The sequence below is a fragment of the Chaetodon trifascialis genome, chromosome 9, assembly GCF_039877785.1.
Source record: "Chaetodon trifascialis isolate fChaTrf1 chromosome 9, fChaTrf1.hap1, whole genome shotgun sequence".
Taxonomy (NCBI): domain Eukaryota; kingdom Metazoa; phylum Chordata; class Actinopteri; order Chaetodontiformes; family Chaetodontidae; genus Chaetodon; species Chaetodon trifascialis.
The window spans coordinates 27,994,910-28,018,866 of record NC_092064.1 but is presented as its reverse complement, the minus strand read 5'-3'; the positions used below and the strand labels follow the sequence as shown (position 1 = coordinate 28,018,866).

Genomic DNA, 23,957 nt, shown 5'->3' with positions numbered 1-23,957 from the left:
CGCTTAGAAGATGAACAAGCTGATTGATCTCTGACAGTAAGTCAGTGATCGTTGGGCTCTTGTAAAGATTATGTGTGCGACAGTCAGACTGTGCTTCCATACGTCCTGCTTCACATCCGCACTGAGCTGAATTAGTCACATTTCAGACGTGACAGCGGCTCAGCGCGACCAGCAGACGATGGCAGAGGAAGCTCACATGAGAACGCGTGTTTTCACTTTCACGATGACGTAACTGCACCTCTGCCCGAGGTGCTGCATGTATGAGATCTGTGAAAACCTGCACACAGGCGGAGGCAGATTCCTGGTATCCAGTGGACCCCGAGGAAAAAGACCAGTTCAGCTCGCCTACGCAAACACACACTCCCTCGCTGACGGATTCGGCCGTACTGTACAGCCAAACGTGAGCTTTGTGTTCCTTCAAAAGATGTTCGAATAAAGGTGCGACGATGGTATGTGATGTCACGTAAAAAGGCAGATGTGCACAGCTGCAGCGACCCCATCTGTTATCTCTGACACCGTGCTGGTGAGGCTTTCACACTGTCAGTTTTTCTACTCGTGCTCTTAAAATGGGAAGCTGCACCGACAAACGCACACACACGCCCGAGTCCACTGGGGGGGTGTGTAATTGAATTAAGTGCATGGTGCATCAGCTGTTCATCTGAGCTTTAGGAAGAATTATCAGCTTAGCCTCTCCTCCCTCTCCTGCACACCCATTCACCTCCCTCTTCCTCTTCCTCTCGCTCTCTCCTCTTCATTCACCTCTTCCTCTCAAACCTCAGCAGCTGGCCGGGAAATCGCTGAGTCACTGGTATTGATCAACGATCCAATCGACCCTCAGCTGCTGCGATGTGTTGCTGTGGATCTGATCAGCCTTTTGGTGCATTCGGTGATTTTTCATCGCGGTTTGTCCAGTGAGCCGACAGAATAGGTTCACTCAGGCCGACGCAGGTATTCCCTGGTGCTGAGAGGGGGGTTGTGGGAAGTCGTGGAATGCAGGCTCATGAAGGAGCTGCATGCGTGGACACACACAGCTGCTGCCATGTGGGAAATGTGTTGATTACTGGCTCTTCAGAGGTATTCAGATACTGCTAGATGCCAATAAATCCTGGTCCTTTAATCAAATTCAGTGTTTAAACTCTCAGGTTTATAAAATTTTCTTCCTCTTCTTATGAATCGACGGCCAAGTCAGAGCTCTCACTGCGTTTTACAAGGATTCACACAAAGAGACTTAATGAGCCACTCTCCACTGCTTTTCCCCGTTTCTCTTTGTCGCGCTGAGAGCGGTGCTGTGTGGGTTTGATTCATCTGTCTGGCCTGCCAGTCTGTTGACCTTTGACCTATTCATCTACGCCATGTGTGCATGTTTTTCCTCTTCTTCTGACACAAGTTCGCTCACACAAACACACAAAGAGAGAGAGGGAGCGTGAAAACAACTGTGAAGCTGAAAGGCTTTGCTCACGCTCGCCTGGCTGATGTGCTTAAACATCCAGCCCGGTCACATCTCCACTGCAGGACGCAGCTCAAAACACACGACATGCAGCACACTTCCTGTTATCGGCCGCAGCCAATCACGAGATCAGAGCGATCCAGAGAAAGAGGGAAGAGAGTGAAAGACAAAGAGGGACAGACTGAGAGAGACGAAGGAACACACAGAAGTCTCTCTACTCCCACATCAGAGTAGTGCTGTGAATAACCCTCTGTGTGTGTGTGTGTGTGTGTGTGTGTGTGTGTGTGTGTGTGTGTGTGTGTGTGTGTGTGTGTGTGTGTGTGTGTGTGTGTGTGTGAACTCTGAATGAGACACAGTCCATTACTGACTGTGGCTGAGAAGAAGCATTTTATGCCGCTTAAGTCAGCATCTGGCAACTACTGCGAATACCAAGAGAAGCATTGAAGTATACTAACAGAGTACTACAAGGGACTGAAGACAAGTACACTGTTTCTAGTACACTTAAGTAAAGTGCAGCTTAAGACGGCACAGGGAGACGGCGTTATTAGCAGAGCACCGGTCATCCCGTCCCTGTTGCATTTTGTTTTTATTTCCGTTTACACGGCCTCCTGCAGGTCCGGGTTAGATGCAGGTTTCACAGGTACGACAGTGAAGGCGATGGCGGTGCAAACGCTGCTTTCTTCTATCCACGCCGCTTTGAAGACGAGCTCGTGGGAAATTCATTCTGTCCACCCTCTTGCTCCTTTATTGTCTAATTATTCCCTTTACACTCTGGCACAATAACAAACAATGCACAGAGGAGCAACAGTACGATTATGCACAGACACCCACAGAGGGACAATATGCTGCGTTCAATGGCAACGCAGATAATGGCATTACACGTGCACACAAAGGCAGAGCAGAGAGCGTGTCGGGCGGCCGGTTTATCCGCCTGTTATCGAACACGTAGGCCTGCATGTGCACATGCACGCACACACACACACACTGTCTGCTCTCTGCGGTTCTGCTCTGTATCTTGTCTTTCTCAGGGTCTCCGCTCCAGTGCCAAAGCCCCTACAGCACCCCCACTCCACCCCCACTCCACCCCCACTCCACCACCACTCAACCGCCCCTTTTGTTTGCCTGTCTGGAATTCAGCTCCCGGCTGAGGGGGCCTGGGCGGGGGACAAAACAGACTTCACAGCGCTGCACGGTGCCCAAACACTGTCCTGCATACACACATATACACTTAACTTCTGTGCATGTACACAAATTTGGACGGCGGCCTGCAAAAGTCTCCTGCTCTCAAAGTAACAACGGGTTTCTGACAGCGCCTGCATCATCTGGTAGATTATCGAACAACGCACACGGCAGGCAGGAGTGCATAAAAAGACTTGATATCAAACAGGGAAGAATACAGAACAGAATATTTTTAGTCCAGCGTTCAGAATCAGTGGACATCGAACGTGTCCCACCGTCTGTGACTGTCCTGCTGCCTTCAGGACCTCTGCTTACAAACAGCACAGAAAATGGATTTATTTACTCACTTCTAAGACAATCAACACCCAAAGTAAACAAGCATAAAGTGTTTACAAAGGGCGGAGAACGGCTCAGTACTGGCAGAGTATGCAGTCCACCACACGCTCTTCAGCAGAAGACATTTGTTTTGTCCACTCTGAGTACACTTCAGATAGAGACACGTGTTGGATTCCAGTGAAACCAGTGACGGCTCTCGTCATACTGGCCCAGCGTGCACCTGCATGAACCGTGTGGCTCATTTGCTGTTGTGTGACAACAACAGGTTACCTGGTTAAATAAAGGTTATACACAAGAACACCTGCTTATGTCTGGTTTCTACTCAGATCTAAGACCAGAGACATCTCACAACAACTGCGCTGTAAGATCACATTTCCCTGCTCTGCTCTCAGTGTCACAGAACTGTCCAAAAGACCAAACCCTCACAGTTCCTCCGTCCCCCAAATGGTTTTAGGGGACTTAAAATAGTGCAGCAGACAAACGAGAGTACAGCTGTGATTACAGTAGACCTACTACTGCGACGCCTGGGGGAGAGGAGAGAGAGGAGGCTCTTAGAGCTACAGTCAGGAGAGTGAAACAAAGAGCTAATAAAAGGGAGAAGATGACAGAATATAGACTGAGGCATAACAGGATGGAGGGAGGAAGAAGAAGAGGAAGCAGCGAGGTTCTGTGTGCACGCCTCCTTCAACCAGCTGTGAATACTACAGCTTCTGAATATTAATGTGTGAAGATTAAAATGCAAATGATGCTCATTTCCATCAGGTACACTGAAGCAATAAATCAATCTCCCATGAAAGACAAAAGTCTGATTAATGTTGGACAAATACACCTCAGCGTCAGCTAACGCCGGACGCTTTTCACGTCTTCAACAATCCAAAAATCTGGAGGGAGCGAGCAGTTTAAAGCCACCGAGCTGATGTGTAATGAAATGAAATGAAGTTTGTAGATGCAGAGAAAGTAAAGGCTGCAAAGACAGAAAGACGGGCAGTGAGACCGACAGAGAGACAGAGAGACAGTGTCACCTGGCAGCATGCATAGAGTCCTACACTAACTACAATAATGCTGACAGGACAGGATGCAACTGGCAGGCCGAGCTCTGCGCTATGCAGCAGCAGACCACTACCATGGTGCAGGACACGCACGCACGCACGCACGCACGCACGCACACATTAAATCCAAGGTCTTAGCTTAACGATTTGAAGAGCGGATTCGTGGCGTACTGAAGTGAGCAGAGAAAAACGGTGAATCTCACGACCTCTGCTCAGCACTCCATCAACCGCACACACAGCGTACACACAAACAGCTTCACCTCAGTTAAACAGAGAGCCAATAGTTTATCAGGTGGTGATAACACTGGCACAAACTTAGCTGTCCTGTGTCCCGTGACGTGACGATGGTCCTTCATGACACATCCTGACTCATTGTCTGAAATGATCACCGTCTGTCAACGGTTGTCTGAAAACTGACGTGCAGCCTTTTGGCTTTCATTCTTTGTCATTTGCAATGTTGCACAGCAGCAGATCATATCTTTTCTTGAGTGCACACTGGGTTGAAATGCAATAACAGTAGAGCTGCAGTTGCCTAAAAGGTTGATTTCACAACCACCGCTGGGTGTGATCTGACTGTTTTCTTCATCTGTCTTCTTTCCTCTTCCTCCTGTGTTTATTTTCTCACGTGAGCTACAAACGTCCACGTGTCGTCCTGCTTTGAATGAGCTAAGAAACGTCACGTTCATGCTGCTCTCTGATGATGTCTGCAGTTGAAACAGAACGTCAGGACAGGGAATAAAAACAGGGCTGCACCACGACAGATCTGTTAGCACTCCTCAGGCTGCGTCCACTGCAGAGACGCAGCCATGGTTAACCACGGACGCTAACATCTGAGCAGCAGAGAGATGAATCTGCTGTCTTGGCCAGTATCTAGGCTGGTGAATCAACTATTGCACAGAGCCAGACGCCATCGATAACTCAACTCTGTGTTATCAATAGAGTCCAAACCCAGACTGTTAGCTAACCAGCTGAGCGCTCATCAATAGGGCGGCTGTGTGTGTGTGTGTGTGTGTGTGTGTGTGTGTGTGTGTGTGTGTGTGTGTGTGTGTGTGTGTGTGTGTGTGTGAGATACGGTATCGATGCGGATGACGTGAGAGCGTGTTACAGTCAAGGTGATGATAAAGAAGACTTCTAATCACACAAAGCCAGAGTTTGGTCAGCTGAGCCGCCGCTGAACAAAGAGCCACTTTACAAACTGTGAGAACAGAGTTTTATCACACAGACTATACACAAGTTTAAAACTACGTCTGAGTGACAAAGAGCGGAGACGACGGCGATCTAGTGCAGAAGAAAGTGTGAGAAACAAAGACGCTCTGCAGCGCCCGAGTCAGAGGTGAAGACTTCACCAACACACCCAGACGGGAAAACGCTGCAACTTCATGTGCTTGAAAACAGTGAACGTCCGCAGGCTGCAGGCAACGCTGTCGCTCAATTTTATTTCATTAGCTGAGTCTCAATTAACACACACGCACACACACAAATAGCCACAGCAGACTAAGTTCAGACAGGAGAGAGCTTAATCTCATTAAGGCTGTGAACGCAACGCGTGGTGAATACATGACGGTACATATCACAACACCAGCGCACAGTGACGCAGATCACGCCGAGCCGTTGACCTGATTCATTCCAGAGGACCGAGTGCACAAATGATGAGCACATCACGCTGAAACAAAGCAAATGTCTGTATGAAACTATACAAAAGTCTGAATCACTCGTAAAGCTGCACGGATAAGCCTCTTATCCAACACAAACCGTTTCCACAGCATCCAGCTCATTTAACAAAGCGTCCCTGAACTCGTGCAGAGCTTTTCCAGCTGCTCACCTGCAGCCAGTAGCAGCTTCACAAAGCAAAAGGTCAAAGTTCAGGGTCTGCTGCATGCACGGGTCATCTCAGAGTGACAAACTTAAGAAAACCTCAAATAAGAGGACAAACAGGGTCAGACAGATCACATGCACACAGGAACAGGTCACTCACCTTCTGCAGGCTGGTTGGGTTGAGCTGTGTTTTATCAATGATCTTTATTGCAACCTGAGAGGAAAAAGAAACCACGTTTACTCCACACTGAAGGCAGAATCTCAGGTAGTATCCATTCATGGCATATCGTACTGTATTGTATTATAATGCAGCTAATTACCTCATTATCAATTAATCTGCAGATTATTTTCTCAATTAATTCATGTGATGCGCTCAAACATCTGGTTTTGTCCAACCAAAGTAAATCAAATTCACCCTAAATTAATACAGCAGCAAATCCTCACAGTTAAGAAGTTAGAAACGTAAAAAGTTTGGTATTTTAGCTTGAAAACTGACTTCAAACATTCATTTATCAAAACAGTTGATCAAGTTTTTAAATCAATTCATCGACTCAGTTCATAAAGCTGCTGCTGTTTCGACTGGTGCAGACTGTACAAACTGAGCATTAAAATAAAACATTAATTAAAGCTCAGAGAAAGCTTGAAAACAAACCACCAACAGCTCATAATATACATGTTTTAGAGTAAAGATTACAGAAGCAAACATCCACCAGGAGGTGACCCGGTCAAAGACTGCGTCAAACTACCGCCATAAACCGTCTCTGCGTGGACGTCTTCTGCTTTAAACGAGCGCAGCACAACAGCCCTCACATGATGGAGCCAGCGGCAGACACACAGAGTCTCCTGAGCCTCATCGAGGTATCGGCTCAGCTCATGTAGGTCAGGGTTTCACAAGAAGAAAGCCTACAGTGTGCTGGGACACACAGAAACACACCACGCAGCAGCAACACGTGCTGCCTCCCTTTAAAGGCTCTGAGGCCTCGACTCTGGCTGGCTGTGAAGGCTGACAGAAGACGCTCTGACCTCGATGAAACAGCCCTTTAAAACTCCATCTGTGGGCTGAGTCACAGCCATGTTTACCCAGGAGTGAGGAAGAACGTCCAGTGCTGAGCATCGTCTCTTCCTGCGCTCTCTAAACTCACCTCTTTGCCGGTCAGTATGTGCCGCGCCAGCTTGACTTTAGCGAAGTTGCCCTTGCCGATGGTTTTGAGCAGCCGGTAGTTTCCGATGTGCGGCTGCTCGTCTGAACACAAGGCGATGGAGTTTCGACATCGGGCGCCGAGCGAGCGGCTCGACCAGCCGGTACCCTTCTCTGAGCGGCTGGCCGACAGGGAGGTATGCTGTGGAGACAGAGAGAGACACCAGAGGGACTAAGTATTCAGTCTTCATAAAACAGAACGTGCATTCATGTCGTGTCAGAGCTGCTAACCAACACCGTGTGACCTTGACTCGGGTTCAGAGTCATGTGAACGCAGCCTGGTACCAGACAACCAGAGGCGGACAGCGAGAGTGACCGGGCCACCTCTGAGTCTCACCTGACCCGACATAGTTTGCATTCTTCACATTCAGCCCGCCGCTCTGCTGGCACGCCGGACAACTCAGGTTTTAAAACTTCTGCAGCTTCGGCTGAGCTTGAACAGTTTGTCTGTGAACTCCTCGCTGCTCGGAGACGCCGAGAGCAGCAGGACGGCGGCGACAAACGAGGAAAGCTGAAGCTCAGAGGACATAGCTGTCGACAGGATGTGGATGCATGGAGAGGCACATTTCCCACAAAGGCACATTCGCACTAGCGCCCAAAAAGACATACGTCCTTAAATATGTGCTTGCTTTTGTCGTCTCAGACCCTCAGCCTGACCCGACCTGAACCCTGTAAGACCTCACAGCATAAACATCAAACTCTAATCCCCCACAGAAACAGGCCAGGGTGAGCAGAGGCGACATGAGGAACAGGGAAACAAGAACGAGCAGGAAGCATCGGGGCCCAGAGTCAGATTACAAGTGAACAAGGGGATGTCGAAGGTACCTGGACCTGTTTCCTCAGGGTCATTTAGGGACATTATTGTGTAACATGAGATTCAAGAAGCTGGAACAAGAGTATGACAATGTGCGTTTGAGTGCAGCTCGGGATCTTGAACGTCTCATACCCTCTGTATGAGCTCTCCTCATCGTTGAAACCAGGCCAAACAGTAATGAATCTGTCATGTCTCGTCCACTGTGAGAGACGATCCGTCAACCAGGCGCACATTTGAGAAACCAGCTCGTTAGTCATAATCCTCACAGTCCATTTCCACCTCCAAACACTTGCGATAAAGCATGAATCTCACCCAAAACGCTGCCCCGTGAATCACAGGGTTGAGCTAAATATCCGCTGAGCAGAGTGAGCCATCAGCTCGGCATCAACGTGCTTTTACCTACGAAGAGAAGACGAGGAAAGAGTCCATTTCATGCACGATGCAGTCAGCGTCTGCAGCCTCACGGCGTGACACAAACACTCGAGTCGCTGATGAGTTACAGGAAAACGTTCTGGCTTTCTGCAGCCAACAGTATCAGAACTGTGATTAAAGACTGCAAAGTGAATCAGTTCACCAGAAAACAACCAGAATCTGCTTCATCTTCCAGCTTTTCACCTCTCAAAGCAACAAAACTGAAACCAAAAACAAACACTGGAGCAGCATTCAGGGCCTTAAAGTGAGCGTTCAGAGACTGAGGAGGTTGGTTGTTTCACAGCCACCCTGCAGAAAATGTTCCTTTTCCAGTTTATTCCCACCACCTTCATTCCCACCTCCTCGTCACCCTCCCCCCATGTGTTCACCCCTTCCCCTCTCTCTCCGGGCTCATCCCATCCCCCAGATAAATCAATTCTCACCCCTTCCCTCTATTCTCCTCTCCCTGCCTGGACCCACCCTCTCCTTTTGTCTCGAACTGCTATCTTCATTTACAGCGACCTCACATCATTTGGAGCTCCATGCCGCCCCCCCCTCCCCCCATCTCCCCTCCCCCGTCCAGCACACTCCTTTCAAGGCGCGCAGTCCATCGATTCTCCTTCTCGTTTTGATTATCATGCAGTTTCATTCAGGAGGAGGCCTCTGTGTGTGTGTGTGTGTGTGTGTGTGTGTGTGTGTGTGTGTGTGTGTGTGTGTGATGGGGTCTCTGCTGCCGGCATACTGGGCAGGCAGAGGTATTTGGGTGGGAACTGGGGGGATGAAAGCCTCCACCAGATACATGTAGAGTGACATCTGATATAGATAATGGATGGTTGGATGTGTGTGTGTGTGTGTGTGTGTGTGTGTGTGTGTGTGTGTGTGTGTGTGTGTGTGTGTGTGTGTGTGATCTGCACATTCAGCACACAAGCTGCACCTTGTCCTCATAAACTGAAGGAAGTCCAGGTCTTTGTCTGAATGAGTCAGCACTTGTAATCCTGATCACTGACCTCCTCGTGAATGTCATCATTACGATCTGAAGAACGAATCTCACCGCAGTCCACAGGAAGTTCAGTCGTCCACATTCCTGCGCGGCTCACAGCAGCGACAGCTTGACGTCATTTCAGCAACAATGCCGCTAACAGGAGCGTGACTGTCGGACGGCTTTGACGTGAATCAGAAAACAATCAGCCTGTCGACAGCAGCGGCATTATCGTGGTTACATCACCTCTTTGAACACGAGCGAACATGTCGACACGTCGAACTCAGCTCAGAGATTAACCTGTTAAAAAACCTCCAGTGAGGTCACTGAGGTGTAGACTGCGAGCTAAAGCTACTGCAGTCTAATGCAGCAGTCCTGCTTGTAATGAAATGTTTCTGACAGGGTGCGAGAGAAACGTGAACGAGCTCAGCCAGCTGGTGAGGAAGGCCTCGTCAGTGATTGGAGGAGCTGGACTCTGGAGGCGGTGATGAAGAAGAGGATTCTGTCTGTTAGCATCAGCGATCTGGTCCCATCTTATGTGTGACATATACAGACATGATTCATCCTCCTCAGTATGAAAGAGTGAATGTGATGTGGCGGCGTGCACGTTAGCATGTTAGCACATTAGCACGTCAGGTCCAGACATGCTGCTCCACAGCACAGCAGCTACCTCCTCTGTGCTGCTGTGTGTGTGCGTACAGCTGGACAAAAGTGCATATGACTGAATGAATGAATGAATGAATGAATGAATGAATGAATGGAAACTCTCCCAGTTCTTTGACTGAATGTGATTCTGCTCATCTTAAGTGCTTCAGGCATATAATTTCATAAATCCACCATAATCTTCTGCTTCTCTACCAAGCGTGAATTCACCACGTCACCTCTCTGATTGGGCACATGAATAAATGTAAAACATTTTTCTTCCCTTTCCGGTTTTAAAAGAAGCCGAAGGAGCGGCGAAGGGAGGGGAGACAACAGCGACGTCAAGACTCGCAGCGTGACGAACACAAACATGTCTCAGACAATGGACCACGCCCTGAGGGGGTGTCCCGCTGCCGCAGCCTGGATGGACGCAGCTCTGGATCTGAGCGAGTGTGGGTTAGTATTGGGTAAAAACAGGATGTGTGACATTGCTCCCCAGCAGGGGAAACTTGAACGATCCTTAGACACGCACACACACATGCATACACACACACACACACGCAGTCCAATTTCCTCTTCCTTCTGCAGCTGCTGTGGCCTGCTGCTCGGCCTTGTGGCCTCAGATTGGCGTGTCCTGACACACACCTCCTCCATCACATGCCACAGCAGACACAGTGTCTCCACAACACAACAGAAGGAGACAAAGAGATAACGCTGCTGAAAATAAGAAAAGGAGGCGTTGTCCTCGCGGCTCAGCTGGCTAAATTACGTAACCTGTTACATTGATGTCATGAGTTGTCCGTACAGTTTCTTCCAGTCTGTGGTAATGCACTGTGCTTCGTCTTACTAAAGGAAAACCAGAAGGACAGACAGTGTTTGGACAGACAGTGCGTCTCTACACCTTCTGCACATGGCAGCCAATAATTACACCTTTTTAAAAGTCAAAGCCACTTGCTCCCATCTAGCCATCAGGGGTGTGTGTCAAGAGCGGAAGGAAGTTGCATGAACTGAACCTGCATCACTTCCTGTCCTGGGGACTGAGCTGTCACAGCGATGACAGCAGACGTGTCACATGTGCGCCGCAACACTGGGCGCGCATTTCCTGGCAGGCCCGAGAAGGAAGAGGAAGCTGCCAGAAAAACAGTCAGTGACCACGACAGACGGGCTGTCAGCGCCTGGAGCCGCCGCTCCACCAGCTGCTCCGGTCTGGCTTCGCTCGACGCCGGTGCGATCTGGACTTTTCACAGAGCATTTCACTCCACGTAAAGGATGTGTTCGAAAAGATGACCACTGACCGCCTGTTAGCCGCTGTGCTGGATATCAGTCACACTTAACTTTTCTGATTTCTGTGATGCGTTTCCTGCACCGCAGACGTCGCAGGGCCTCGTCTTACGATGAATCCGTAAGCTGTTACGATCCATCATCATTCACAGGGACACATAAAAGTCGCGAGAGTGAAGCTCTGCAGCTCAAAAGCACCAACGTCATGAGCAGACCTCACTCCTTTCAGCACAGATCATAAGCACTGTTACAAGCTCCAACTCTTCAGGGGAGCCCCATTATGACTGCTGACGAGCATTAACAAGAGAGAGTGTGTGAGAGTGTGTGTGTGTGTGTGTGAGAGAGAGAGAGGATTAAAACTGGATCACCAAAAGTGCCTTCAGGTCAAAAAACATGCTCCAACACTCACGGGCGTGTCCGGGGAGGGCGGCCACTCAAAACACTACTCCATTATCCTGAAGTCTTTCGGCTGCATGCTGGATATTAATTACATTTCTATCTTTGTGACTTTCTGTTTGTGGGTGAAGGAAAACATGCTTTCACCAGGCAGCACACTGTGTGGTGAAATAAGCAGTTCTTCCTTCAGTGAGTCAGGCAGAAGGAGCTGTTACAGTGACAAGAGGAAAGCCATCCTTCATCTTCATCGCCAGCTCTCTGACTGACGCTTTAATTGAACTTTGACTAACGAGACTTTACTTGCCAAACGGGAAATCTACCCACATTTGGGGCTTGGCAGGTGTTCATTTCAGACCCTCGACCACATTCAGTCTGGAGCACCTCAGAGCATTAAAGCCAACGCGAGCCAGAGGACACAAAGCTGAAGAGGACGGCTACCCGTCACTGTGGGTTAAAGGCCTTCGTGCTCCAGTCTGACATTATCTGGTCCCGGTATGTAAAGTGTAACTGGATTCCTCAGTCTGGACAGTGCGGGACTGCAAACACACACGTAAACACACACACGAACGCCTTCTGTTTGCCTCTGGAGATGTGCCACATTACTCAGCATATCACTCGCTGCAGGGCCGAGCGAGGGTCAGATTTATTCTGTCTGGATCGACAGCAGCGGATTAAAGCGCTGAGTCACTCCTCGGCTTCGGCCTCTGCATCCACTGGTTCTTCTCTCCGTGATGATCTGTTCCCTGCAGCCGGTGTCGCTGCCTGCTCTCACATGCATCTCTAAAAGTCTGCACAAACAGAGGCGGTAGTCTCATGCAGGACGATTACCGCTGTAATAACGTGCGGTCGGACGATCGGACGGGTTGTGCACGAGTCCACCGTTCACAGCAGGTCACCTGAAGCTCGGCTGACGCGCTGGTTTGGTTCAAAGCTGTACAGTCGTGCTCTTTGCCCTGTCAGACATCTTTTTAGCAATGCTGCTGATGAGTCACTGTGATTATTGGTAGGAGTGGCAGCAAAACTACAAAAATAAAGTTTTACACCATAATTTCCCCTGAAAGATGCTCATACATCAGTTCTAAATATTACTGAAACGAGACAGCGAGCAGCCTCTGACACATGACGCTGCTGTCTGACCGTTTTTAGACTTTGATTTTTGGATTTTTACTCTTTTCTAACGTTCTCCCATCTCACAGTCTTTGTTTTCACTTCAGTCCAAGGTCTGCACAGCCTCTCACAATAATCAGGTTTCTGCCTCATGACCAAAGCAATTTGCCAGAAAAGTCGAGCTTTGGGGGTGTCGACAAGCTTTTTTTAGTGAAAACAAAGGCCTGATCTGTGAAGTAACATGTCCTGAATGAAATTTAATGTTTGCTTTGGCTTCATGGATGAAGATTAGTGCAAATCCACTGACCAACTGGCTGAAATGAGGAATTTAAATGTTGGATTCAGGAGTTTTTGGCTCAGTATTTGAAAAAGTGCGTTTATTTCTTTGGTTTGAACCAAAAATGTTGAGGGGAACCGTTGACCAAGCTGGCTGTGCTGATGATTTTCACGATGATTACAGACTGTCTGCTGCAGGAAGCTGCTGAGACCGTTTGGGGAAGTCGTGACAGAGCGGGCAGCAGCACCTACAACGAGCCTTCAGCCTCCGAACGAAACCGAAACGTCCAAAAGTCTGTCCTCAAATAGAAAGAGCCAGCACTGTGACAAAGACCACATCAGAGGCTGTTTGTCTCTGCACACCACAATAACAGGACTCAGATATTACAACACACACACACACACACACACACACACACACACACACACACACACACACACACACACACACACACAGATCACATGACAGCATCTTTATCTCACACAGCTGAGAGTAAACAACACGAAACACGAAGCAAAAGGCACAAACAACCCCGACAAACACATGGAAGCATCATATGGATTCATCGCTGTTGTTTACGTGAAACAAGTGGAAAAAATAAACATCCTTCATGAAATCAACAGAGAAAACAACGACTGTTTTTCAACCAGACAAGATTCTGACATTCACACTGCAGACGCGAGCGAACAGGGAGAGCAGATGTTGTACCTGCGCAGGTAAAACAGCAGCAGCTCGGTAAGCCGACACCTGAGAGGCCGACAAATGGCAAACAACAGAGCGACTGTCCTTTATGCTCGTCTGCCGGTTTGATTCTGTAATGGTGTGTATCTGTGTGTGTGTGTGTGTGTGTGGCAGGTAACAGGAACTGTCATTCTTCACACGGCAGCCTGATCTCCAGAAAACCTGCGACCAGCCACCTGCTGACGAACCTCTCCACCACAGTTAGATAATAGCTGGCAGGAACACTTCACGCTGACGACATCAAATATTTAGATTTGGCGTGTGTCTGATACCGTGTTCCTTCCTTTTGAACCTTCCTGATTTTCATTTTCACACTCGGCTGCTTGGGTTACTCAAATGTTTGAAACCGGATTGCAAAAGGACTTCCAGGAAAGTCTTCGTCTTCAATTCACCAACGTATTTAAGGCTCATTCTGAGTGCACCGGCGTTCATTTTACAGCGTCAACATTCCCCTCATTCATAATGTATGTTAAAGAGTAAGTAATGTTTCATAAATGCCTTTTAATGTCTGTTACTCATTCATAACTGATGCAACAATACACATTCAACATATACATGCTTCACTCTGCTGAACAGCACTGTCACATTTCCAACAGTAGTAATTAATATTACTGGGACAGATTCAGATCCAGCTATGAGGAGTGAAAGCATGCACAGGTGAAGGGAGGAGCGCCGTGATGGAAAAGCCATTAAAAGAGCAAAGCCAAAACACAACAGAGAGGAGGTAAGACGCCGCTTGAGCAAAGAATCCTAATCTGAGCAGGGAAAGTAAATACTTAAATTTCCCTTAAAAAAGCTGCCGGAGCCGCGCTGTTGAGCAAGCCATTTACAGGAAGGTCTGCGAAATCTCTTAAGCTCTTTTCCCAGCAATGGCCTGCTTTACGTTCACTCTTTCATTCCTTCACAGCTCAATCTGCTCTCTGTCGCCGCTAAGAAGAGTCACCGGAGCTGCCGAGAGCACAGAAACTTGCCTGTGGGCACCTCGGTAGCGGTCGTTAAGGCTAAACAGATGGTAACTCAATCACCTCTCCAGAGATTAAGCCAGAAACGGCCGTAAAACTGACCTACTTCTCCGACCTTTGGGCTTCTGTTGCACCGTAACTCTAAACACATTTCAGCCGGGTTAAGCTGGCAAAGTGTGCAGAACAGCTCACGTCAGCGGGCATTGTGGCCAACATGTCATTTTATATCAACCCGCCTAACTTTACAGCGATCATGGGCGCCTCGGTGGATCACAGGTGGAGCGTGCCCCCATGTTTGCGAGGCCGTTGGCTGCATGGCTTCTCTCTCTCTGATGCTCTATCAGAAATAAAGGCTGGACCAAGAAGAAAGATCACATGTGGTTCAGCCGGCCTCAGTGAACCAGATGATTAGCAGCCTGGAGCTGTTTACGTATGTGGTGTGTTCAGGGGTGAAGCGAACGCCGGCGGGGGTTTCAGAGGTGGGAGTAACAAGTCAGGGCAGCGAGCTCGTGAATGTTGGGCTGGCGTTGGGAGGAGGAAAGCCCTGCCCTGCGGTGGCACACGGAAAGACGTGCTGACTTTATTCTGTGAGAACACACAGCTGTACAAGTGCACACAAGCACTCACCCACACCTACTGGAACACTTCCTTTTCTCTCACACACAGAAGACCTCATGACCAGCCCCGAGCATGACACTCTGCCCACTCCCACAGCACAGCAGCCTACATCAAACCTGCTGACTCGTAAGGACCATCACTGACTGTACGTTAAAGCTTCATCACTGCACGCTCTGAATGCAAACGCTGGCCGGCCTTTAACAGATGCAGGTTAGGTTCAGGTGTGCGTACACCTGGACCACGACTGTGTGACACCTGTAAGCCTGCAAACTAGCTTAGGCTAGTTAACGTTAGCTTGGCTGCACACCGGCTCCACATGGCTGATCCAGACACACCTGCAGTGCTGCGTACTGGTTCTCCTGGTTTGCTGCTGGTTCAGACTTCGATCTAACAGGATGAGCTGGCCTGCTGGTTCGCCTGGTCCAGCTAGCCTGGCCCAGCTAGCCTGGCCCAGCTAGCCTGGCCCAGCTAGCCTGGCCCAGCTAGCCTGCCTGCGCCAGCCCTGCCGCTGGTAGACTTTTGAAACGTTTTTATGGCAGCCTTTTATCAATAAGTCAGCCTCAACTGATGAGGACACTGAGCCCTTAAAGCTCCCAAACAAAGGCTCCGTAACATCTGTGACATATGGCACAAGATGCATGACCTGAATAATCTGACGCTCGCTAATTCCATTCATACATTCACTCATTCATGGTTCAACGTTTCTTCAAAAGAGGACTTTGTGCTGTTTTTCTGTATCGGGTTCTTGTTGTTCTTGTCTTAAATCTATTTTTGAAGTTTATGTTCAATTTGTGTCCTTTGCCATGAAGGAAGGGATTCGTTCCTGCTCACTTTCACAGCTGTAGCCTCAGGAGAGGGTTCATGAGAGTCTGAATCAGCTGTTCTGACATCACTCAAGCTTCTGCACCATCGGAAACACACCTGGAAAATACCTGTGATGAGCTGGCTGTCGATGGACATGAGTGATGTAGAGGAGATGGGGACAAATGTGGAGGCAGGCCTGCATTTTTGATAAATACATAAAAGAGCAGAGCAGTTTGCTACTGAGACGCTGATGTGATCCAGAAATGTGAGAGCAGAGCTGCTTAACTGCATCAAGATGTGCACAGAAACCTGCAAACATGTTAAACAAAATCTCCAAATCGGCGTTTAGGGCTGCGAGTGGACTGAGATTTGTAGATGTGTGGACAGATCTGTTTGTCTGAGACGAGAGGAGGAAGACAGACGAGAGACAACGGAGGGTATGAAGATGCAAACTGTGGACTGTGGCGTGACGCTTTGGCTGTCGTGTCGAGCGCCATGACTGAACCACAACTGAGCTCAGAAGACGACGACAAAGCCACAGGAGGACAAATATTAGGAGACGAATGGTGGTACAGTGTGTTTAGGACGCTCTCCAAACGCCTCCTTCACTTTTACATGCAAAATACACGAGTACAACATTCATACGTCATGTGCTGAATACCAGCTGGATTTCGTTTTATTGCGTCTTTCTTCAGACATCAAACAGTGAATTTTCAAATACAAGTTTTGGAAACTTCTGACATTTAGCTCTAAATTTAGCTTTAAAGTTAGCGTGACGAGGCAGCTACATCAGCACGTGGTGAAGACATCGCTTGTTTCTTGTCACAGACGTCCATGATTAGCTCTTAAGCTAATCATGGACGTGGAGGAGTGATGTACGTCCTCGGTCCCGTTTGAAGCTGAGAGCAGCGTGGTTTCTTTCATCAAAATGGTTCAAATCAGACGTGAGCCTCTTAATTACATTACAGCTTCCACTGATAACGTGCACCATCATGAAAACCAAACAGCTTCATGTCGAGAGGAAGCACAACGCTGGTGCCAGTGTTGAAAACGAACTGAGAGGCCGCAAGCAGCCCTCAGGGGGGGCGGTGGGGTCTGGATGACCCCCTGTGGTTGCCTTGGTGAGGTTGCTAACAAGAGTGGCTCGTGACTGAGCGAGCTCAGCCATCGCTCTGCCGTCCAGCTCGCAGCCACATCGTTTATTCGCTCCACCGCTTCAGATAAGATACCACCGTGGTCACAACATGGTTTCAAACCAGAACACAGGTGAACCAGAACACAGGTGAACCCAAACATGGTGACATTAGTGACGACGGCAGATCAGATGATTATTCCTGCAGGTGTTAACGTGACTGATAACGAGATTCTTCAGTTATATGTAACAGCAGCGCTCGACCACAAGCAACCTTTGCCAAAAACTGAACTGCATGAAGCGTTTAACAGGCGCAATCATTGATTTGGTGTTCAGCAGAAGCTGTTTCATCACTCCCGCTCATAGTAAAGAGGAAAAGAGCCACCAGAGGCGCCCGCTGCTCTGAGGACCACCAAATGACATGTGGCCAAAAACAGCCTGCTCATAATGTGAGCAGAAAATATTAAAGGAGCACATCAAACAGCGGCTCTAGAGAGCGTTTTTTTGTCACCTGAAGGCTACCGTAGTTCCTCCTACACGCTCAGAAAGGGAGGGGGGGAGTGATCAGACGACTGCAATCTGCAACCTCACCACAAGATGCCGCTGAGTCCAGCACACTGGTCCTTCATGGAGGCTCCTGTTGTCATGACTGAGCACTTTGGTTTGGATCATTATTGTGATGAAAGGCTCACTCTGAATGCAGCGTCACCTCTTGGGTGTGGCCTGACAAAAAGCGTCTAAACCGTCCACAACAGGCTCAGATATGAAGACCGAGATTCCTGCTGGTTCCACCTCTGAAGGTGGCACCACATTAACCCCAAACTAGAACAAAGCGGGAGTCAGGAGGTCATCGTCACACAGCAGATCAGTGAGGAAGGTCTATATTTAGGTAAGATTGTTCCAGCCGACACTGGTGAAAAATCAATGCCAAAACCCAAGAAAGCAGATAACTGAAGCTGTTCATCAGCACGACTGCCAGCTGCCGTTTACGCCACACTGGACACAGTAAACATCAGTCATGCAGGGATTGGAGAAGTGACGACACACCCTTCAAAAACACAGGCTGCTGGGTGGGTGTCAGCTAGGTGCCCTTGAGATGAAGGTGGGCATCCTCAGTGCAGCTGCACGGGGATATTATGGACAGTCTCACCTCTCGCCAAACAAAATCTTTACATTAAAACTGTGAAATGCATCAAAAAGCCATTCCACTCAGAGTCCTGTCTGCCCAAACCCAGAGGCTGCCACAGGAAAACACGAGCAGAGCGACCCAGGCTAGCCTGACACAGCACATTTAGCAACACTGTGCTGCCCGCCGAGCTGCCTCTCACATAGTTTCATTAAAGGGGAAACTGGACAGAGCAGGGTGGACAGGGTGGAGGGGGACAGAGAAGGTGAGGAGCCGCAAGGAAGGTGACGGAGTGGAGGGAAAGAAGGAGGGATGGAGAGGAGGGAGAGGTGCGGGGCAGGGTGGGTGCGGAAAGGGCTGGGTGGCCTTGCATCAGATGCATTAATTATTGATCAGCTGGGGGGAGACAAACATGCGCACTGGAGACACTGGTGGGTAAGGGGGTGGAGGTGAAAGTCTGGTGGGATTTTTATTTTTAGGCAACTCGCTGATTGATTAAATCTGTGCGTAATCAATGTAACACACACACACACACACACACACACACACACACACACACACACTCCCCCCCCCCCCCCCCCCCCCCGCCCCTCATCTCTCGGCCCATGTTCTCCATCTCCATCCTGACCAGCCTGTGTGTCCAATTGCAACCCGTCCCAAATGAGCTGGGGGGTGGTGGGGGGGGGGATTATCGCGTCTGTGTCGCTTTGCTTGATTGCAGCTGCTCTTTGCACATGGCAGACTAATCTCAGGCCTGACGCTCGAGTGGGTTATTATCATTTTCTTCAAAAGAACAATAAAACCTAATGGTAACCTACCGCCGCTGCTGGAGGTGACGGGCAGACACCCTGTGTTTTAACGGTCTACTTACATGGTCCGGGTTCCGCTCGTTCCCGGGTAGAGCCGTGCGTAAAGACATCTTCGTCCCTGAGTGCGCTTCGCCGTCCAGGAGAAAAGAAAGCAGTGGGCGGTGGGTTTGTGTTCACGCTGGGTTAAAAAACACCCCAGATGAGCCTGTTTGTCAGTCACACCAGGCTCTGAGCATCGGGAGAAAAACAGCCTCACTTTCATACAATCCTCATTGTCACAGTCCGTGAAGGCAGCACAGATCACCGAGTCATTGATGCAGCTTAAAACGATACGAAGAAAACCAGCCGGTCGGCTACATCCACCTCATGTCTGCGTGGTGTTTCTGGTACCAAAACAGCCTCAACTGAAGAAAAAAACAGCCCAGACTGGACCCCCCACCCCCCACCCCCGCTCAGCTTTTCACTTTCCCCCGATCCGTCTCAGACGCTTTCGTACCATTTCGGTGGACACCGGCCGGCCGCTGATGAAAGAGTCCCGCTGGTCAGCGCTTCACTTTCAGCTGCATCGTCTTCTGACGAGGAAGGAAAGAAAACTCAAACACCGGAACAACTAATGCGGGATAATAAAAAAAACACACAGCCGAGGTCTCCTGCGACCACCGCGGGTCGACTTCAGAAAAACAGGGAGTTTCTGTTTTCCTGTCCGGCAGCTAATGAGATTTTCTGGGTGACAAACGTCAGATCGGTGGCTCCCCCGGAGAAAGAGCCGCGGAAACAGAAGCAGGAACCGCCTCAGACGACATCACAGGAGAGGTTCGGAGCCTCGGGACGTGAATCAATGGCCAACTGCGGCTGAATTAAAGAAAGCGGCGGATGTGCAGCCTCTCGGTCCGTCTCGGTCCTTCCTCTCAGTCAAGTCCGCCCTGAGCGTCTCTCATTCGGCTTGGTTCCAAGTGTTTCTGCGGTGAGTAAAAAGTCGCCGGCGTCGATGAGAAGCAGCGGCGGAACGTGAGGACCTGTGTCCCGTAAGTCGGAGACGTAACATTTAATTTTTCTGTGAATAAGACGAGAGAAAACGGGAACCCCCTCCTCCTCCTGCCGAACAACACGGTGACGGGAGGCGGAGGACGTCAGCGGGAAGAATAGGCAGGGCCGCGCACGCGCACACACGCGCCTTTTCTCTCCCCTGTCGCTCGTGCTGCCTTCACGTTCTTCTCGTGAAATCAGTCTCCAGATTTTCCGAAGTCGTAACTGACATTTGCTTGTGAATTAAAGTCACAATTAACTGAAGATTTTCCCCACATACACATAACTGCAACGAAGGACTAATTTTCAAAATCTTAAATTTCATTTCCAGGAAAAAGACACGGTGTATTTCTTTCTCCTGAGAGATCTTTATTGCCCCCTGGCGGCTAAAATCTATCAATTTCAAGAGAGAAAAAAGTGTCAGTTTTCTATTCTTCTTCTTCTTCTTCTTCTTCTTCTTCTTCTTCTTTTTCTTTTTCTTTTTCTTCTTCTTCTTCTTATTATTATTATGCGGTCATTGATCTTGGGCATGGCACGTTGGTCTTATGGTGGTCCCTAAATACTTTTAGCCTTCAGGCATATTTTTGCACCCTTGGTTTACTCATGTCAGAAGTGGTAGCACAAGTGGTCAGAATTGAAAATTGCAATCTGATGTGGGTCTCAAAAGAGAAACAATTTCAGCTAATTTTCACATAGATGTACAAAAACTGGTTGGTTTGATCTCATATCAAGATCTACTAAAACACCTCTTGGTAAGAATGCAGGTATGTTATCTTAAAATAATGTTTATTAATAACAACAGGTAGGTGTGGGCTTCTACAATAACACAAAAATAAACAGCATTAGCACACAAACACATGACAATGTGAACAGGAAGCATTAAACAGGGCTAGTGCTAACCAATGCTAGTAACATACCTCATGACTCTATTACTCAGTCTAGAAGGTAAGCTGTTAATTAGCATGTCACTGCTACTACAAGGCAAAACACACATTAGACTGAGAGCGCTGTCATTACAATATACTGCAATAATAATCATGACATCAGTGTGTCCCAGCGCGTACACGAAGACGTTTGGAGTACAAATGTGAGCACTTGTTTCCGCTATGGCAGTCACTGATTTACCATTACGATTGCAGGTGTTGGCATGCAGCCAGTGGACTTTATGCTTATACAGCTGATTCAAACCAAACACATTAACACCATCACCTCCACGCACAGAAATACACATCACACGCTTCTACTAGTACTACTATGATGGCTGATGGATGGCAAACTATTTTCAGTGTATGCATCAGATGCATTTTACTCTCGTACACTTTCCACTGCTAACTACAACTAAACAAACATGGTGACCTGCAAGTTTCTGCAGGCAAACCAATAACAAAGCCTCTGACTGGCAGATCCCTGCCACCCAACACAGTGACTAAACTACTAAAATGAACAAGTCCTTCATTACAATTACTCTTAATATTTCATTCTTGGGTGGGCCCATTACTCGTGTATAACTTCAGGATCTGCCTCCTTCAGAAGCTGCATATTGAATCCAATTGTACAGCTCTTTTTAATTTAAAAACAGACATATTTCTACACAGTTTTTGTATGTATGATTCTTGAGTTTTGCAGTACTTTACTTTTTAATTTCTGTCACAAAGTTTATTGCTATGCACCAAAATACCAAGGAAAATAAAGGCTCATCCCAAAGTGACAGAAATGTGTGTCTTTCTTTGGTCAAAATGTGAAATAGGGAATAGTGTATAAAGAGCAGCCACTCACTCTCATTTGCATTCCTTGGCTGATATCAAGACCTTAAATAATAACACTGTTCCCTGAAGCTCTAATATAACAAGTCTTCAGTGACTCATATTATAATTAGATCAAGACAACCTGCATTCAACGCTGCACTTTGTATTCCCTCTGTGGTGCTTTTCACTCGCATCCTGTCTCCTCTGTACATATTGATCTATTACTGTCTGAAAAGATCACTTTCTCTGTAAGAATGGCGGCTTTGGATTGCACTGCAGCCCAGAACTTTTATTTGATTTTGCTTATGTTAAACTAGAATTATGGCCTTGCAGCTTCAGCAGCTCCATCACATGGAGCAACGACCATCACCTGAAGATCAATATCAGCTCAAACAATCAGCTTCTGCTGGACGGCAAAGCTTCAAATGTGGATGATGCTGCACAGAAGCTCCAAACTGTAAAACGTGGACTCTTCACACACATGTTCAACCCGACAGCACAGAAGATCTGAACAATCAGACAGTTTGAAGGTGGACGCCAAAGATTAGAGTCACCAAATCAGAAATGTGAAATACATCCACAACCTGCCTTCTGTTCCTGAGTTATTCTGCTGAATAATGGCTGAAAAAGTGTTTTGGACCTTTTGGATCTAAAATCTCATCACTTCATCATTTTGTCCTGAGATATTTGTGTGACATTTTGTCATTGAAATGAATTCTTGAGTTATGACCACAAACATCTCATCAGTTCATCCTCGAGTCTGAGTGAACGTTTGTGCCAGATTTGAAGAAATTCCCTCAAGGTGTTCCTGAGGTTATTGCTAACAGGCTAATAACTGATGAACCCTGAGGTGAATCAAAAACAAGATTTACACAGCGTGGTCACAGATTACTTAGCTCCTCAGGCCACGTCCATTGTGCAACAAAGTCTGTCAGCAATTTGGATTTTTTTTGGTAAAGACATGTTTTTGCTTCTTTTTTCATCTAATCTTCAGCAAACTCAGATCATATCATTTTTAGAAGTTGTTTTTGGGTATCACTCTCTGTTTATCTGTCATTGGTTGACAAACTTTTAAAGGCGTGGTCCGATACACTTAACAGGTTATAACTCTTCAATACTATTGGATAGAAATAAAATCTCAAAAAGTCGCACTTAGAACCACATTGCAAATGTGGAACACTTTATAAGTTTATTCTGTTGACTTAAAAAAATGTAACTTGATAAACAATTTCTCCAAGATCATGTGCAGGACATAGTGAAGCATGGCAGCAACAGCCCCACCTTGTGGCCATTAGTAAAACACAACATGCTGCTCTTTAACTGTCGAATCTCTCATATTCTTCAGGAAATGCACATTCCTGCTTTTTTTTACAGCCTCCTTCCAGCCCTAAAACCCACCAGCATGGTCTTCAGCATCTCAACCTCTGCCTCTCCACCATCAACTCCACAGAATGCCTGAAAGTCGGACAGATTTCCTTTGGTCCTCCTGACTGAGAAACTCGTATACACAGCTACAGACGAGACACACCTGAACAACAAACACCTGAACTGTCTCATATCTTTTCTAATTCATCACAGTTTTGTAAACATGAACCCTCATTCATTTGTTGCACTGATTTGTGAATCATTTGATGTCTTGTGCCCTTTAGGCAGCAAACCCTCAGTGAAACATAAACTCTACATCCAGTTTGAGATCATTTGGTGTTTTTTGCCTTAATCAGCTCAGTGGAGAAAATCAGGAGAAATCAAAGAAGAGAGACACAAATATTTATTTTAAATCTGATTTGAGAGTTTAAACCCCTAAAAAGAAGCCTTAAAAGCACAGGTACTCACATCCTTCAGTATTTGCATTCATATATGTCTGATTTATTTTATTCATGACTGAATTACAGATTAGAAACACGTCTTACCTGGACTGATCTGGACCTGTTGGAGCGAACCCAGGGCCTCATCCTTCCCTCGCACCTCTACTTCCTGGTTATGTCTGAGACCCTCAGTGACCTGAATCCCTGCAGATTAAGAGGCTGACGCTGGAACAAGCAGGTGAGCAACACTAAAGCAGA

General features: G+C 47.8%; 1 protein-coding gene across 4 annotated transcripts in view; it reads right to left on the bottom strand.

Annotated features, from left to right (window-relative positions):
- The window catches only part of mark4b (MAP/microtubule affinity-regulating kinase 4b), a 38,908-nt gene extending 18,678 nt beyond the window's left edge, over positions 1-20,230 (bottom strand). For 2 of the 4 annotated variants that reach the window (XM_070970141.1, XM_070970142.1), the window contains exons 1-3: positions 19,186-19,753; positions 6,969-7,166; positions 5,987-6,040 (exon numbers count right to left, since the gene is read on the bottom strand). In XM_070970141.1, the coding sequence (XP_070826242.1) occupies positions 5,987-6,040; positions 6,969-7,166; positions 19,186-19,233 (300 nt within the window). In that variant the 5' untranslated portion in view covers positions 19,234-19,753. Of the gene's footprint in view, positions 1-5,986; positions 6,041-6,968; positions 7,167-19,185 lie in introns of all 4 variants that reach the window. The other 2 variants (XM_070970139.1, XM_070970143.1) reach the window with 2 other exon arrangements.
- Between the last annotated feature and the right edge of the window lie 3,727 nt (positions 20,231-23,957).